This window comes from Myxocyprinus asiaticus, chromosome 39, assembly GCF_019703515.2.
Source record: "Myxocyprinus asiaticus isolate MX2 ecotype Aquarium Trade chromosome 39, UBuf_Myxa_2, whole genome shotgun sequence".
Classification (NCBI taxonomy): domain Eukaryota; kingdom Metazoa; phylum Chordata; class Actinopteri; order Cypriniformes; family Catostomidae; genus Myxocyprinus; species Myxocyprinus asiaticus.
Window position 1 is genome coordinate 17543344 of NC_059382.1, and position 19664 is coordinate 17563007.

The 19664-nt window shown below is 37.5% G+C and overlaps 1 protein-coding gene across 1 annotated transcript; it reads left to right on the top strand.

Annotated features, from left to right (window-relative positions):
- Nucleotides 1-943: 943 nt before the first annotated feature.
- Nucleotides 944-19582, top strand: LOC127430292 (trafficking regulator of GLUT4 1-like). Its single transcript, XM_051680003.1, has 3 exons — nucleotides 944-1977; nucleotides 14428-14554; nucleotides 14670-19582. The coding sequence occupies exons 1-3, from the start codon at nucleotides 1585-1587 to the stop codon at nucleotides 14684-14686; spliced, it is 537 nt and encodes a 178-aa protein (XP_051535963.1). The 5' UTR covers nucleotides 944-1584; the 3' UTR covers nucleotides 14687-19582.
- The last annotated feature ends 82 nt before the right edge of the window (nucleotides 19583-19664 follow it).

Below are 19664 nucleotides of genomic sequence, written 5' to 3' on the forward strand. Positions count from 1 at the left end.
AGATTAAGCGAGTATAGTATTCAATTGGTCATGTGATTTTAACATGCCAGCTCCCATTAGCGGACCCTCTCCATGTAGAATAAAACAGCTTTTATAAGGTTACTGATGAAAACAGTCTTCATTTCATGTGAGAGCTCATAATTTAATAGCCTATGTTTGAAAATTACAAATCATTTCTTTAGGGGTAAAATATTTTTACGAGGAAATAATTACTGAGTGCACCTTTAACACACAATATACAGTAGATCATTTAGTTTTACAGTTAAGTTGACTTTTCACAGACTGCCAAATATTCCTGTGTGCTTGCATGTGTGTCATCAGGACTGAGATGAGTGATGTAGGGTTCCTAAAACAGCTTGCAATGAGATCTGTTGAGGGACACACAAGGGTCACAGACTGGATCAATGCCATTACATCATATGAAATTGCTTTAAGGGGGATTCCCCTGTGTAACCAGCCATATCTTCCCAGCACATCCACATGCTCCTCAAGAAACAGTCATTATGGTTACACATAAGAATTACATAATTCAGACAACAAGCATCATCCACTAGTTCACTTCAATGTGCTTTTTGAGATATTATTATGGTTTTGTTTAAATGCTAAGAAAAAATGACATCAGAGTATGCAAGCTTTGTTTAATTTTCCAAATAACATACTTTCATTCAGCAAAGTACTGTTTATAGGCTACTTTCCTTTTTTATCTACACTTACACCTCCTACTTATTTTACTAACTAAAGAATAAACAAATCAACCAAAAGTACTGTTTAACGTTTGCGTATGATGCATCTGTTTCTGTAAAATATTTCAAAGAGTTATATTGTTCGCAAATGTACAGGGAGGTATTGCAACATCCCCCCGGGTGAAGAAAATTGAGAGTAGCCTATTGCACGGGAGGTCCTGCCATCACACATGATGCAGAGGCAGGTGAGAGAGAAGCGTCGCACTGTATCGACTGCTGCTGTGTAACTACTTCAACCAGTCATTCTGTTGCTGCAACATTACACAAGAAGACAAAGCATGGTAGCTGCTTTATGATTTCTCCACATGAAACTGATTGTTTGTGCGCCTTTTAAGCTATATCGACTAATGCGACGGGTTTTGTGAGGTAGCCTAATGATTCTGATGGTTGAGTGAATGATTTGCGTCTCTGTGGTTTTGGTACAGTGTGTGGGCACGGCAGCGTGCACGCTCAAGAGGAGATTGCCTTCCGATCCGGACTGGAAAAACGGCGGAACTGAGCCAAATTCATTAAACGCGATCAGAGAGGAAGGATGACCGTCGAAATGGGAGGGTACTTGTGTTGTTTTATTCGTTAATTTCACAGTGCCTCTTTGACTTTTTAAATTCGTTTGGTAGCAGACCTGGACCTCTTTTATTCGACGCTGAAAGTCATATTAATAATACGAATGAAATCATACAAAGCAAAACTGATCTTTATTTAAAGTTGTAGAAATCAAGCTGTTCTTCCAGCAGAAAATGATGGGAAATTAGCGCCGCCTGATCACTTCTGAGATTATCTGAGCTATTTGATCAACCTCGGGGAGTATTTCTTACAGAAACAGTCACTTTGGATTTGCAGAATGGCAATAAACACCGATACGGAGTTTGCGAAATCTAACCTTGGGGAGAGCGGCGGTACGCAACCGGCCGAGTCTCACGAGACCGAAAAACTTCTCACGACCGCCGAGCATATCGGGGTGAAGACCTCCAGCTCGTTCACCGTTAGTGTCGGGGATGACAAGGCTCTCGATGCGGATCAGAACGGCCACAGTTTACCGCTGAGATCCGGATCAGCGGGGCAGCTCGGCGCGGCTCCCCTCTCCCCATCCCGGGTCAGCCTGAGCCGCACATCATCCACCGGCAATGCCGCCCAAGATCAGCAGAAACCAAAGGACTACCTCATATTGGTCATTTTATCCTGCTTTTGTCCAGTGTGGCCGCTGAGTATCGTTGCATTGGTCTATTCAATAATGGTGAGTAGAGAGTGATGCATTTGACATTTGACATTAAATTGCACTTTTTCCAAATCATTTAGGGGTGGGTTACATTCTCCAAAACGCTCCCACATTATAAATATTGCCGCATGACAGTCAAACAATTGTGGTAAAAGTGTTTGGATGTATTCACAAATCTTTTGCACTTCATTAAACACTGGCTGCCCTCTTGCACATCGCCCTGGCTCGCATGCAAATGCGCGCCGCATTCAAGACACGAGCACAAATCGTACTGACAGGTGTGATTTACAGCCCCGCATATGCTCGCAGTAAACGGACCTGACGCTGGCTGCTGGGGATCTATTTGCCAGAAAATTGGTGCAGACCTACATTGCATCCAAAACACACACCTGCAGTAAAAACTTTATGTGCCTGCAGACCAAAACTGTCATTTAGGAAGCACAAAAGTAGTGCGAAAGGTTCGTTTAAAGCCTTTAATTTAGTTCAAAAGTATTATACCCGTACTGGAATGAGTTTGAGGTTAATCCAGAATGTAAAATTGAGGTTGCATTTAAGACGCCATGGAAAAGATGTAAGATTACAAAACCTACAGTATGCCTATAAAATATCCAAGCCTATAGTATAATAAAGTCAATCTCTCTCTCTCTCTCTCTCTCTCTCTCTCTCTCTCTCTCTCTCTCTCTCTCTCTCTCTCTCTCTCGGCATAAACATTAGGGCTGGGAATTGCCACATTTTTAAATTGACCTCCCGATTCGATATTACAACGATATTACCTAGCCGATTCGATATGTATTGCGGTATTGCGATTCTGTAAGTACTGCGATTTGATGTTTTGATATATATATATATATATATATATATATATATATATATATATATATATATATATATATAAACCTTGTTAACTCCTTTTTCTCATAAATAAAGGTCTATTGAAGAACAGTTGTGTCTGAAATGACAGTTGTTTCACTCTGTAATATATCATTTGTAGGTAAAAGGTAGGGATGTGCAAAACTACAAATCGACCAAACAGTGCGTTGTCTGAGCTAGGCGAGTTAGTGCAAAGGAACTCATGTAATGCTGCATTATGTCCATTTGTATTCAACAAATAAATATATAATTTTAACTTATTTTACTAATTTAGCTAATTTCTAATATAAAATATAACATATATTACATATTACTATTATCATAATGATCATTTTGCAACATACGAATGGAGGCTAAAGAGTAAACTTGTTCAAGAACCATTTCTGGGGCTGTACTGATTTATGACACACATGACAGTTCACCTGTAGACCCAGTGTCGTTGCATGTTATTTGCATATTCATCCTTATGCAGCGTTCTCACAGACAACACTATTTTTACAAACTGCTCCCAGATGACTGACTGACAGAGAAAATAAATCGATCTCGCTGCGCGCGTTGGCGCCAAAGCTCAAATGAACTTCTAAACAAAAAAGCAAATCAGACACGCTCATCGCCGGCATTTCTTTTGTCTGTTCTTCAAAATATAATCACGTGTATTTCCTCAAGTATGCGTATTTGTGTCTATTTCTTGTCGACAGTGGCTGTTAGATTATACATATTGCGGGGGCGCGACATGTAGTTTACGCCATCAAACAATTTGATAAGCCTTTTTAAAACTAAACTATTTATTAAAGCAGTGTCAGACATAAGCTGCAGAATGACTTCTGACAACTACTCTCCACAACACCTCTCAAATAAACTTTTGGATTATGCATAATAACCGGAGCATTGATCACAGCAGAGGAGTTTGACGCTGTAGCAGTGTTTGCATTAAAGGACTAAACGTAAAGAACTAGAGAAAACATTTCTCAGAGAGAAAACCTGTTAGTGTGGACCTCTGCACAAACATAGCTTCCTATGTTTATCTATTAATCATTGTAGCATTACGCTGTGAGGGTGCATACGTGTAGGGCGTGGTGCTTAATTTGTGTTTTATTAAGAAGTTAAAGAGATTGCATTTAGATGAATGAAAAGAAAATGTTGTAGCAAGCTCCTGAAATTCATTGATACAGGCATTTTATTCTTCAAGAGATTACTCTTTTCACAGTATGTCTGGCTCTCACGCTTTATCACAAATGAGAGCCTTTGATTTCTCTCTTATTTTCCCTCACTCTGAAAGAATCAGCGGTGTATACACTCAGTACAAAAACAGGTTCTACATACAGCTGTAACCAGAGGCTAGACTGGGACTAAAAAGTGGCCCTGAACTTCCTGGCCCAGAGTGGCCCACCAAATCCGGCCTGCACCACACCACACCATAACACACTGTCTCACTGATTTCATTTTCCGGCTCAATATAAAATTTTTGTGTAAAAAAAAAAAAGAAGAAATGATCAATAAAAATAAATACATTTCTACTGACTGCTAATCATGACACTGGGCCCCACCAGTGCAAAAATTGTCATAACTTTAAAACATATAAAACTGGATTTGTAATTTTTTTTTTTAGAGAAAGCAGAAATAAGCACGTTATAGTTTATACAAATAACATGTACAAAAACTTTTTTCCCAACTTACAGATGTTAGGTTAAAATGTACATGAAAGTTCAAAGGGAAAATTTGTATTTAATGTGCTGTGACAAGTCAGTATTTCTTCAAAGTTTTAAAAGATCTTAATCACCTTTCAACTTTTTTCTAGAAGTGCAAATAACTATTGTCTTAGTTAATATGAGGTTGTGGAAACTACAAGTATAATAATAACATATGTATAGTTTAAGTCAGAAGTTTATATACACTACCGTTCAAAAGTTTGGGGTCACTTGACTGAAATGTTTCTCATGATCTTAAAAATCTTTTGATCTGAAGGCGTATGCTTAAATGTTTGAAATTAGTTTTGTAGACAAAAATATAATTGTGCCGACATATTAATTTATTTAATTACAAAACTAAAATTGTATTTAAAAAAAAGTTTTTGAAATTGATGACTTGGGCCAAATAATTAAGAAAAGCAGCTACTAAGTGCCCAGCATATAGATGGGAACTCCTTCAATACTGTTTAAAAAGCATCCCAGGGTGATACCTCAAGAAGTTGGTTGAGAAAATGCCAAGAGTACATTTCTGCTAAATCTAGGCAAAGTGTGGCCATTTTGAAGATGCTAAAATATAACACAGTTTTGATTTATTTTGGATTGAAACTATTTTTTTTTACCACTCCACAGATTTCATATTAGCAAACTATAGTTTTGACAAGTCGTTTAGGACATCTACTTTGTGCATGACATGAGTAATTTTTCAAACAATTGTTTACAGACAGATTGTTTCACTTTTAATTGACTATATCACAATTCCAGTGGGTCAGAAGTTTACATTCACTAAGTTAACTGTGCCTTTAAGCAGCATGGAAAATTTCAGAAAATGATGTCAAGACTTTAGGCAATTAGCCAATTAGCTTCTGATAGGCTAATTGGCTAATTGGAGTCAATTGGAGGTGTATCTGTGGATGTATTTTAAGGTCTACCTTCAAACTCAGTGCCTCTTTGCTTGACATCATGGGAAAATCAAAAGAAATCAGCCAAGACCTCAGAAAAAATATTGTGGACCTCCACAAGTCTGGTTCATCCTTGGGATTAATTTCCAAATGCCTGAAGGTACCACGTTCATCTGTACAAACAATAGTACGCAAGTATAAACACCATGGGACCACGCAGCCATCATAACGTTCAGGAAGGAGATGCATTCTGTCTCCTAGAGATGAACGTAGTTTGGTGCGAAACATGCAAATAAATCCCAGAACAACAGCAAAGGACCTTGAGAAGATGCTGGAGGAAACAGGTAGACAAGTATCTATATCCACAGTAAAACGAGTCCTATATCGACATACCCTGAAAAGCCGCTCAGCAAGGAAGAAGCCACTGCTCCAAAACCACCATAAAAAAGCCAGACTACAGTTTGCAAGTGCACATAGGGACAAAGATCTTACTTTCTGGAGAAATTTCCTCCGGTCTGATGAAACAGTATTGTGGCAATAATGACCATCATTATGTTTAGAGGAAAAAGGGTGAGGCTTGCTGAAGAACACCATCCCAACCGTGAAGCATGGGGGTGACAGCATCATGTTGTGGGTGCTTTGCTGCAGGACGGCTGCCTATTTTGCCTGTAGGATGGGCCGGTACTTGCGTAACAACGGGCCGGTCCAAATTACCCAGCGGCCCACCAGGAAAGCTCTCGATGCTCCCGATGGCCAGTCCGCCCCTGGCTGTAACCTCAGAAGGATGCAATTAAGGCTTTCCAGCATAGTCACAGGAGAGCAGCTTTTAGATACATAATTTCAGTAGATTTAATAAGGCACTGTCAAATTCAACCTTAAGTGAAATTTGAACCATAGTCTGCTCAGTGGTTATTACAGTGTATACAACTTTCTAAGTGTTTCAATTGGACATAAGCCATATGGGAATTACACTCACGGAGCATTTTATCAGGAACACATGTACACCTGCTTATTCATGCGATTATCTAATCAGCCAATCATGTGGCAGCAGTGCAATGCATAAAATCATTCAGATACGGGTCAGGAGCTTCAATTAATGTTAACATCAACAATCAGAATGGGGAACAATGTGATCTCAGGGATTTTTACAGTGGCATGATTGTTGATGCTAGACAGGCTGGTTTGAGTTTTTCTGTAACTGCTGATCTCCTGGGATTTTCACACACAACTGTCTCTAGAGTTTACTCAGAATGGTGCCAAAAACAAAATACATCCAGTGAGTGGCAGTTCTGCAAATGTAAACGCCTTGTTGATGAGAAAGGTCAATGGAGAATCACCAGACTGGTGACAGAAAGGCTACGGTAACTCAAATAACCACTCTGTACAATTGTAGTGAGCAGAATAGCATTTCAGAATGCACAATACGTCGAACCTTGAGGCAGATGGGCTACAACAGCAGAAGACCACATCGGGCACTTTATTAAGACCATAGTATTCCTAATAAAGTGCTTGGTGAGTGTATACTGAAACACAAACTGGACTAATGTTCTATAAGTGGAAAGGCATCAAACAAATGTGCCACAAGATTTTGGCTTTATTATAACGATCAAAACCTTATATTTAACGCACTACCCACACTTAACTGGGATCTGATTCAGTGACTTTTGCAGTGCCAGTGAGTTAAAACAGACTGGACATTTATGTCCTGAACTCTGTATTACCTGATCTAGGTCAAACAGAGTTTTTCATTGAAAACTGTGGGTGCATTTTACCAATATTCTGCTCCAAACACCTGTACGACTATCCAAACTCATGCAAATATCAGCTGCCCGCCTTGTCTGTCCACAAAAATTCAAATAACTCTTTCTTTTATGGCAAAACAAAACAAAGTGATATCAGCCATTAGAGCTTGCTGCTAGTTAGTTTCCCAACAGAGGGCAAGACATGTTAGTTTAGCCCTTTTATCTAGCTATAAGGATCCTCCTGCCTAATTTTGGGCCATAATTCATAATCCAAATGGAATGTGTACATGAATTCTATTCAAATTTAAATTAAGATTTAGATCCATTCAGTATTTATTTAGCTCAGGTATTGTAGTGTGAGTACAAAAAGTAACTTGATATTTGTTCTAAAAAGTAGTCTTATTACATAACATGTAATGGGCCGCTCAGACCAAATGCGTTCTTGTGTTAAAAAAGCAAGACAGCACATGGGGGGAAGGGTGGGGTTATGTGTGTGTTCAGCCAGTTTAGAGCCAGTTGCAAGAAACCCCTTAAGAAAAACCTTTATGGTTATTGTGATTAAGGGTTTTCTTAAGGGTTTTCTTGCAACCGACTGCTGAGCAGTTCTTCTCAACTGAGATCTCACTCTAGAAAGCAATTGTAACCAACAGAGCTCTTCAGTCAATGAGCTTACAGAGGTAATACAGTGGAGAACTGATGAATAAGATGTTCTTGGAAGCTGAAGCTCATGGAAGGAGAAAGCAGACAGTTGTTGGGCGTAGGGAGGTGCAGTAATATGATTTTATTGGACTAAACAGTCTCACAGTGCAATGGTATTGCCAGTAAGGCAGTAACAACTGCACACTTGGCAGGTTCTGTGGTTGAAATATGGTATTTGGGGCTGCAGAAAGCTGAATGGCTTTGTTTTTGTGTCAGGTAATGCATTCATGGCGTTACACTATAAAAGGAATTTGAGACTACGATGGCCCGCCATTTTCCGCACAAAGTGTTTTTTGAAAACCTCCGCCCTCATCTAGAATAGCATGGAAAATATTGATTCATTGAGCAGCTTCTTGCTTGTCTCAAACAAGTTCTATACTGTAATATGGTGTCATTATACAGTATGTGTGTGTTTTGTTCAGGGATGCACCAATACAAAATTTGTGTGCCGATACTGATATCTGATAATTTAGAACAACATTTGCTAATTCTGATATCGATGGTATGGTGGGTCTGCTTTTTTATGGTACCTTGTTTCAAATCACTGATAATTAATTACATAACTTCAAAAGAAATTTAAATAATAACTTTATTCTCTAGTATATCTGTACGTCTTCCATGTTTCAGAATAACTGTTCTCAGTTATAAACTAATCATTGAAAAAAAAAAATCTTAATTCACATTAACTGAACACTGAATAGCCCACTGATAGTGAATTGGTAAGATTTCTTTTTCTAATATTTATTATATTTATATTTAAGTTTCAAAGGTAGTTCTTTCTACCTCAAAATTTTAGCAGTGCAAAACTGTGCTGTCATTGTCACCCAATTCAGAATAATTTTCTCTCACACAGCATGAGTTGTAGGCTGATATTCCAACATGTTTTTCCACCCCCTTTAAACAGGAAATAATCAGTTCAAGTTTTTTTTTTTTTTTTAACAATTGCCTGTCTGATAGTGAAGATTATTGCTTTTATCAGCAGATACCGATGTTTGACCAGTACATTGCTGCATCTCCAGTTTTGTTTCTAAGGGGCCATTCAGACTGAACTTGTTCTTGCATTAAAATAGATTAGGTTGAAATTCTTTTAACATGACACGGCATCTTAAAACATGGTGCTCATGTACTAGTCACAGACATTGCAGATGGAAGCAAGGACACGTTTGGTGTGAATGGCCCACACTGTACTCTGGTGCTTCTCAACAGCAAAATAAATAGGCTCATCAACAATAGCCTATTTGGGATATGCTTTCCATATCTTTTGTTGCTCCTGTCAAAGGCTGTTTGTCCGATCAAGCTCTACAGTTTGACGAAAACTCATCCCTCATCCTCGAAAACCAACAACAAAACTACCAAAAAAAAAAAAAAAAAAAAAAAAAACTACTATTGGTTACCAAAAGAATAAAACCATAAAAATTAAAGAGACATTTAGTATCATTTAGTTGAATTTTCCCATTCAACCTATGTCATGTTAATAATTTTAAATATTACTGGGTCTATGCAGTTCATGGTAATATTGATACATGTCAATGTTAGATTTCAAAAAAATTTTTTTACTTTTGTGTAATACAATTTTTTGTTACTGTGTTGGGTTGCCACTTGATGTCCAAAATAAAGTCTGGGTCCTGAAATAAAACCATTTGAGAGGCACTACTGTACACCAATGTGCAGGCTTTCTACAGTTATCCTCACAGTCAATTCACCCTGGCCACTAGAATGGCTGTTTATAATTAATGGCTCAGGCTTTTGAGGGAACACTAAGAGCTCCTGTTCACTCCCAGGCTGCAGCGGGAGATACTGAGGGGGGAGGGAAGGAGCGTTCCTGTGTGCTTATGTGAAATAGAATGAGGAGGAGAGTGTGAGGAGAAAGGTGGGTCATAAGATCTGTCAAATGATCCTCACAAACAGCCCAGAATAATTGGCAAAGACTTTCCAGTTCACAAGAAAAATATTATGGGCCAAACCTCCTGGGGAATCAGTGCTATCCATTTGCCATGTCATACAACTAAAACCCCCTCTACTCAGAAAAGCCACACAGTCTGACCATTAGAATCCACTGCAGTTTCTGACTATCCTCCAAACCGCAGTCAGGCAAAATGGACCTCAAACACAAAGAGCCGGAAGCCATTTGTATGGCTATATAACACGGCATTGCAGCTTCATTACGCCACAGATCAAGCTATTCCCTTTGGAGATTCACTGCACCATCAACCTGCTAAATTAAAGCAGGTGAGAACAGCCATGAGACTGAAACACAAGACAGACAAGATGGCATTTTACTACTGTACACAGTATTAAGACTCCCACTGATTGAAAGCGCTGATATGGCTTTTCGCAGTGATTAGACTTCGGGATCAATAACGTTTTGCTGCTCCAGCCACATTTTATACCCCTGCTAAAATGTCAGTGCCAGTCTGCAGTATTTGAACTGAGTTAGGCTGGGAAGATAAGCAGAGAGAGAAGGGTACAGGTCATGGCTTGAATAGCAGATTGGTTTATGGGGCAGTGTATGTACACAGGATGAATGCCTTATTTGAGCAAAGGGCTGCTCATGAGATACAGTGGTCCCCCCAAAAACTACTTTGGATGCTAAAAGGAATATTCCGGCGTCAATACAAGTTAAGCTCAATCGACAGCATTTGTGGCATAATGTTGATTACCACAAAAAAAAAGTTCTTTCGACATGTCCCACCTTTCCTTTGAAAAAAGCAAAAATCTGTGTTTCAGTAAGTCACTTACAATGGAACTGAATGGGTTTAAATGCAGAAATGTGAAGCGGCAGAAATGTGAAGTGTATAATACTATAAAAGCACTTACTGTACATTAATTCTTCTGTTCTCTTTACAATCTTCTGTAAAATCTTCATTTTTATGGTCATTTTAGGCTTTACAGCATTACATCATAATGGCAATAAAGTTGTAAAATCGGATGTAACTTTACACAGAAAAGGTTAGTTAGTGATTTTATCACACTAAAATCATATTAACACGCATATTGTTTACGTCTTGTTGCTATACTTTTGAAACATTTACAGATTGGCCCCCGGATTGCAAGTGCCTCACTGTAACCCAGATTTATGCTCTTTTTATTTATTTTTTTTAAGTAAAAGGGGGGACAAATCGAGATTATTTTTTTGTGGTAATCTACATTATGCCACAAATGCTGTCGACTGACGATTAATTTGTATTGAACCCGGAATATTCCTTTAAACCACACTTAAAAAACAATTAGATAACAAAATTGCCAAATGGCATTTATTTTAAAGAAAGACAGGACAAGTACACATTTTCTAAGCAAATATTTCACAAAAAGTTTTGTATACACTGTTCAAAACTGAAACAAAAAAGTATTAGGATACTTTCAGGTTCTTAAACTTTGTGGAACATGTCTATAGTTAATGTGATGTGGTTGCTCTGCTAGGACACCTGTGTAAATCTCAAGGGAAACTGACTTGATTTACTAAAAATGTACTTGCACCAGTTGGGTACAAGTAATTGCAAAATAGCTTAAAAAGCAAAGTGTGGCTGAAAGTGTTAGTTCACCCAAAAATGAAAATTCTCTCATCATTTACTCACCCTCATGCCATCCCAGATTGGATTTTGGCACCCATTCACTTGCATTGTGAGGACAAACAGAGCTGAAATATTCTTCTAAATATCTTAATTTGTGTTCTGCAGAAGAAAGAAAGTCATACAGTCATCTGGGATGGCATGATGGTGAGTAAATCATGAGAGAATTTTCATTTTTGGGTGAACTATCCTCTCAAGTGTCCAAATAATTGCGGCCACTTTGGGCTGATAATTTGGGACTATACAGTGCACTGTTTACCACTGCATTCTGTATCACTGCTGCATGCTAAGAATCTTCTCATTGGGAGATATTGTGCAAACAGAGCCTCCCTATGGGTGAGGGAAATTGTGAGTATGTGTGTGTGCGATTGGGGAAAGCTCCCCAGTTTCTCCAACAACACCAGTCTGATAGAGCAGTAATCCTATATGCTTTTGTCCTAAACTCTGCGCTGAGTAAAAGTATCTACAGCTCTGAAGACATTATTAAGGGTGTAATAGTTCTTTGTTTTTGGAATTCATTCAGCATGGGTAAATGTTAAGGCAGCTTACGACTGTTTTTAGTAGTCTTTGTATCACATTATCTAAATAAAAAAAGGATTTTTGAGCCTCAGTGTGTTTTGCTATTTTACTACTGCCATATTTTCAGTTTATTTCAGCAAAATCCACATGAGATATAATGGTTGAGAGCTGCAAGTCTTTTTGCTCAGCTTATTGACAAAGTTTCTAGATAACAAAATCATGCTCTTTAAGATCAGCAACAACCAAACCAATACACATATCACTCATTATAAAGTAGAACTCAAGTAAATTGTTATGGCTGGCTGTCAAGTTCCAGGGTGCTGAACAAAGGCAAAGAATTTAACCAATATCTCCAAAATTTGTCTCCAAAACACAAAAACAGTGTGAAGATAGTGCCAAAAAATCGAAAAGTGTGAAATCTATTGCAGTGTCACATATATATTGTGAAGTTAATATAATTCTTTCAAAAAATAAGTTTGTAAGAATAGTATTAAATTATATTTTAGAGCTGTCAGGACGGATTTGGCGGGAAATTGCATACTTCAGTCAGTCATCTATGCAGGTTTACATCATGTCCGTAAATAAAGAAGGTCCAGCTATACAGCGTGTGTATGTGTGCGGTGATAGGTGTGGTAGTAGTTTGAAGCCGAAAGCTTGTAGCCACAACACATGAGCTACACTGACCATGGATCATTAAAAAAGGCAACCCTCTAGGAAATCACCCATTTTTAAAATAAAGAAACATTGAATCGAGAAGAGTCTGCAAGCAAAAAGGGAAAGCTACAGAGCTCATAATAATAAAACTGAAACAACATTGGCTTGGCTTTTTCAGAGGTGACAGACAACTCCGCGATCTGAAAGGATTTAAAACCGACACAGAGATGGCTTTATCTTGCGCGACAGGTAAGATATTTCATTCGTTAGATAGCTTTAACCACTCTAATGGGGCATTTTATTATGGATTGTGGTACTGCAGTGCTTTATTTCATTTTCGAGGAAGGACAATGGAAAAAAATTAACTTTATTCTGGTAACAACGGCAATCTCTAAACCAGTTACTACCTTGGCCTATTTGCCTGCTAGCTAAGTTATAATAGTTTCCACTGTTTAAATGTATCTAATATGAATTTATTTTGAAACAATTGTTTTCAATAAGTCAAAACAACAGCGGAAGATATGCTACTTAAATGCTACTTAAACTAACAACGAACACATTTTTTACAGCACTTATTAATCTTGGTTACTGTTAATTCCAACATATAATAATACATTTTGAACATTAAAAGTTTTATACATTAACATTAAAGCATTATGAACTTACATGAAGAAGTCGCACATAACGGGCCCCTTATGGAATACAAGCAGAACAAATTTCTGTCTAAATCGTTTGTAAAACCATTCATGTATAAATTGTTGGGTTCATTTCAGTGACAGATAACAATGCTTTTGGAAAATGTGCCACAGAGATTGTGAAACTTGTGCTACTGAAGTATTACTTGGTGCTTCAGGAAACACAACCAATGTCATTCAGCACCTTGGACAGCACCAGCCCAATGAAAGGAAGTTAATTGCTGTTGAGCCACATCAGGATATTGCCAGAGATATGTGGATATTGTGAGATTACATCACATCGTAAAAGGAAAAACAACAGCGATGTGATGGAGAATGGAATTAATATTTGAGTGTGGGGAGAATGGCTGGCCACTGTGTGTCAAAGGCTTTTTCCTGTAGGATCTATTGCTCAGTATTGATTACTTTAATGCAGTCTACTGGAGAGGCCCTCCCTTGGGTACATTGACAGTCTAATGGGTGGCTGTGGCATAGGGCTGCACTAATAAGGAAACATGGTTACCAGCTCACCCTACCTTGTATCCAAATCACTTGGACAATTTACTGTGTAACCTCTGACCTCTACTTTCGCTTCCTTGCTTTCTCACATCTGGATTTTGACCACTGGCTTACTTCATAATCAGTTGCTCTGAGATGGTGTGCTTTTGCAGGCAGGATTTTTTTTTTTTTTTAGATCTAGTGTTCATAGAAGATTTCAAGTGGCATTTATTTTAAACAAAGACAGCACAAGAGTTTTTTCAAGCAAAAAATAAATAAATAAATAAATAAAAAATAAATAAATATATAATAATAATAATAATAATATTAATATATATATATATATATATATATATATATATATATATATATATATATATATATATATATAAATATAAAAGAAGTTTGTTAGGTTTTGAATTATAAAAACAGATATACAGTACTGCTCAAAATTAAGACACTTTCTAATTGTGAAATTTAGTGGATCATGTCCACAGTTATCGTGACAAACTACACTTCATCTTGAGGGTAACTGACATTATACATCCATTATAAATAACTTGGAAACAGTTAAATGTCATTGCAAAAATAGCTGAGAGTTTCACAGTGATCTTTACCTGTCATGATGAATTTTTGTATTTTTTATTTTGTTACAGTCCAGAAACAGTCTACAGCAGGGGGACATGGATGGGGCAAGGCGCCTGGGACGCTTGGCTCGGCTGCTCAGCTGTGTGTCTATCATTCTGGGCCTCCTGATTATCATAATCTACGTGGTGGTTGCAGGTATCAAACAAGATAGATATAGTTTGATAAGTTGCATGCTGTTTTTATGAAAGTCACCAGCTCAGCTTGCAAGAAACAGGATCCTAATTCTTCTTCTTTTCTGTTCTATCCTCAGTAACCGGGAAAAAATAAGGAAGAAAAACATGTATCTACAGCACTGCAAAAAACTCACCCATGATGTAATTAAAATAAGAAAATAATGCCTCAGAAGTAAAAAAAAAGGAGGGCTAAATCTAATTAAATTAGATCCAAATAAATAGCAAAAATGCATGTGGTAGGTTAGCATGCTCATTGATAAAGAAATCAAAGATCCCATACGTTATAAAGAACAGTGATGGCTTGCATTATGTAAATGAGACACATTGCTGTTTCAGCAAGAACTCGTTTGAGGATGACAAAGGACGAGGGGACTTTTCTGCAAAGATGGCATTAGCAGAATCTTTGAAAACACGAAGATGCCCAGCAAGCTGCATTTTAACCTTATATTACTCCTGGTTGATCTTGCATTCAAAAATTATGCAGATATATTTGCAATATAACTAGATGTATGTTTTATATATATTTAAAAAAAAAGATTTATAGGAGGAGCTTAAGGTATGGGAATGAACTAGGGTTGACAGGACTGTTGGGCAAAGACCAACGTCAGACTCAAATGGAAATAGTGTATGAAGATAGTCAACTCGGGGTTGGAGTTTTCATTTTTGTTTATTTATTTTGTATAGGTTTTGTTTACAAAAAGTGACCAAAATGACCACTTGCATGCCTGATCTTGTATGTGAATAGCCAAATGTCAGCATTTTTCTTTACTATCTTTTTTGGATAAAATACTGTGAGTAGTGGATGTCTAAAGATTGGAATGTACATCATTGTCAGTGTGTGTGTCCAGTGCAAGACTTGCCATCTTCTCTCAGTGGGACAAAATTCATTGAGAGCTCTTTCTTAGCCTCCAGGTACTAGTATAGTTTCCTGTAATGTTACGCATGCCGGCCCTCTGTTTCCTGACAAAACTACTGGAGCATGGACATTCATCCAGAGGCATGCAAAGGCCAGCACCATTTTACCCTCTGTGCCAAGACCTTCAAATCGGTATTCTAAACGAATCACAGGACTGTTCACCTTCGTTCCAGGATAGAATGCCAGTCTCCCCAGAGTCATAAGACTCTCCTACTTAACCCTTATAAATATGAGATATATATCAACATATTTATAGAAATATTTAGGCATGCTGTGGGTGGACTATACAACACTTTTCTATCTTCACCTAGAATGACAATGAGCTTGTCAGTAAGGGACTTTGCGTTAATATTACACATTTGATAGTGTTTGTTGAATCTTTGTGATTACTGATCCATCACGGACATGATGATATAAATAACACAACTTAGTCAAAATTACAACAATTAAATAGGAGTCAGAAAATCTGAGGTACAGCAGGGGACATCTTACAGAAACATTCTAACTAAATTATGTTATCTACCTTGAACTTGTCAAATGCTAAATCAAAGGAATGTTCTTGGTTCAATACTAGTTAAACTCAATCAAAAGCAATTGTGACATATATATATCCACAAAAAATAATTTCTACTCATCCCTGGTTTATAATAAAAAATTATATATATAAAAAAATGCAGTTACAGTAAGGCACTTACATGGAAGCAAATGGGGCCAGTCCAAGTAAATATAGTGTGATAAAATCAGGGATTTACTGGCATTTAGCCATTTACCAGATTAGAGGGTTTACCAACAAAATTTTAATATTGGATATAACTTCACCCAGATAAGGTTAGTAAGCTATTTCTTCACACTAAAATCATGTTAACATGTATAATGTTTATGTCATGTGGCTATACTTTTGAAACAGTGTGTATTTTAATATTAATGGACAGGACACATTCACTTCCATTTTAATTACCTTATTGTAACTGCGAAATAAAATATGAAGGACGAGTCAAAATTATTTTTTTGTGGCAAGCAACATTGTCATAAATGTTTAACTTGTATTGAACCAGGAACATTCCTTTAAGACAGGAAGTGTCTGTAATATGGCCTCAGATACAGTACATCTGGCTAGTTCAGCTGAGTGACAAAGGAAATTCAAACACAGCAGGATACTAATTCTTCCCAGAGCAGAGTCTAATGGTTTGCGTCATTGTTACTGAATTAAGTATTTTACTGCCCTCTAATCTAGTGTCATAGATTTAAAAAAAAAAAATTATCACAGTAATCATCAATATTCTGATAATGGTATGCATCAGTCTCATATCTTATAAATATTTTTTGTCTACCACAACTTTGGTTTTGTGTTGTAAATGTAGCTATGTGACCTGCATATCTTTCCATAAATAAAATGTTAGCACCTATACACTTAAAGGGATAGTTCACACAAAATGAAAATTTGGTCACAAAAGATGTTAGGCACAATGTTAGCCTCAGTCACCATTCACTTTCCATTGTATGAAAAAAAAAAAGATGTAATGAAAGGGAATGGTGACTGAGACTAATATTCTGCCTAACATCTTTTTTTGTGTGTTCTGTAGAACAAAGTAAGTAATATGGGTTTGGAGGAACATGGGGGTGAATAAATGAAAGAATTTTCATTTTTGGGTAACCATCCCTTTTTAAACTTCAATTTATAAAAAATGTAAAGTAGAACATATTTAGCTGGACTTAATTCTGTTTTACTCATCTTGGCAAATGCTCTTTTTTTCTGAAAATATCAGATGCTTTTCTTCTCTTATTATTGCACTTTTTTTCACTATAGTAACCAATTATTTGATTATTTTGTTCATATTAAACTTTATGCCAATATGAATGGGATGCAAAAATGCTGCTATGTTTCTTTTAAAACTGTGATTTATTATGTACAAATTTTGGAACCTTGGATCACTTGTAAATCTATGTTTTTCATAGTTATTGTGTACCTTTGCAAGTGTGAAATAAACATTAACTTGCATGGTCAACAATTTGCTTTAAGTTATAGGTCTTGGCAGAGGAAATTATTACATTAGCAAGAAAGTGAAACGTGAAGCTTTTCACACAAAGAAACACAGGAAGACAATACCTTAGTCTCTCTCTTTCAAAGCCTTCCTACATAAAACCAAATATACACAAGCTTCATTTGTCATGCTCCTGACTATTGCTGTTGTAAATAATGCATGGCTAAGGAAATGGCACAAGATCTACTGGCTGATTTTGCACTTCCCTGCTTCTCTGATCTCTAAGTATGGCCTTCTGCCCAGACACACTCCAGCACTCAGCAATAATAGCACGCTCTCACTCATAAAGTGACACAAAGCATTTAAAGTATACATATATCTAGTCATGAGCTTGAATGAAATTAAAGATTTATAATTAGTAATTCAGAATCAAGTTCTGAAATTTAATAGCAGGGAGAAGAAACAAGCAAAGTATAATGTACAGTCAGCCAGTAACTAAAGCAAAATAAACAAAATACACTGAAGATATTTGTGATCTAAACCAGGCTTTATTACCAATGCTTAACTAGCCTAAATACCCCTTCATATTTAGTTTTTAATTCAGCTCTCAACCAGCTAGACTTGCTTTTGCATACACTAGGTACATTTCCATAATCCCTTCAACTGTACCAAGGCTTGCTGAGTGGCTATTCTCACTGCTTTTATGTCATGTAGACAAGTATCAACATCCTTTTTTCATCCTGTAACATTATTAACCAACAACCAATCAATACCCACTTAGATAAGGGGTAGGGTTAGGGCATAGAACATCATTCCTATTAAGCCCAGTGTCTTTACTTAAAGTTTAGTTTAACGGCTATGATTGGTTAGTAGGATGTTGCTCCTGAACCTGTCATACTTTACATTCTGCTTTCAACAGCAGGATAAGTCTCAAGATAATGAGATCTGTCTTGCAAGTCTCACATAGAGACTCTTTTTATATCAAGACCAAACATCCTAGCTCTTAGCAAAATCAAACTAGTTAAGACTTACAATACAGATTACAGCGGTGGTCCCTAAACAAAGACAAACTGATTTGCAACACAAAGTATGTACAGCATGTACATTACTTACTACAGTCACCCTATAATAACTTTAGATTAAGTGCCTTGCTCAAGGGCACAACGGTGACAGAGCAAGACTGCGATCTTTGTAGAAGTCCCAAGTTTCAGGTTCACCCTGACGACTCAACATCTATTACTTTTTGGCCAGCAGCCCAGGAAACAAAGTATTATATGACCCCCTCATCCTATACACATAACTCACACATTACTACCCCTCTGTTGTTCTAGATGGAATTAAGCAAAGAAGGCTTCAGTTTTATAGTGTCAGGTCCAGAGAACAGTTGTTTTCCTGTGCCAGACTATTATGGTACCTTCAACTCTTGTGGAAGTAGCCCATTGTACAAAGGTGCCTCTGTTTGTTCCTGGCAGGTAGCAGACGCCCTAACCCCGACCCACCGTAATCCTAACCAGATAGAGCCTGTAAGGCTGAGTACCCTGCCAGGAACACCTGAGGCACCTTTCTCCCATCACGGACAGGCAAACAGACTCCACCAGCTTGAAGTACAGTGGTACAGCCACAATTTGCTGCTCCAAATGTGGCAGACGCATCAAAAATGGATTGGTACAAAGGAGAGTTGCTGCTCAGTTGGCTGCCTCAGCAGAACGGCCTACTTTTATGGATGAGACATCACAATTTGTCAGCATAAGAGGAAAGGAGAAATAGGTGTTGACAATAAGACACCAAGACTGATGTGAGCCTCATATGGCTTCCAATCCTTCCTCCCCTTCAAATCCTCCCTCTGCTCTCTCCTACACCCAACTGCACAGTGTGCTGGCCTTTCCTCTACATGCAATCACTGTGCTAGTTTTTCATTTCCTGGATCAATTTACTTCAACTTGTATATTCATCATGTTCAAAGCTCTGGTCTGCTTCCCTCACTCATGCTCCAGTTCCTTAGAAGAAGCTGATCCACAATAGACAAATTGAAGATATGGCAGTACTGGAAACTGTTTTGGGCATTTACACATTTGAGCCAAAGCATAAAGTAACAGCACATTGAAATAGACGGTTAGACAGGTCATGAGCTAAAATGCATTAATTTTATTTTTGGACTCCCAAAAACTCCCTTT

What these genes read in the sequence shown, in the direction of transcription:
- LOC127430292 (XM_051680003.1), top strand. Translation starts at nt 1,585, where the DNA reads ATGGCAATAAACACCGATACGGAGTTTGCGAAATCTAACCTTGGGGAG. An exon ending in CATTGGTCTATTCAATAATG is followed by an intron (nt 1,978 to 14,427) that starts GTGAGTAGAGAG and finishes ATTTTGTTACAG; the next exon opens with TCCAGAAACAGTCTACAGCA.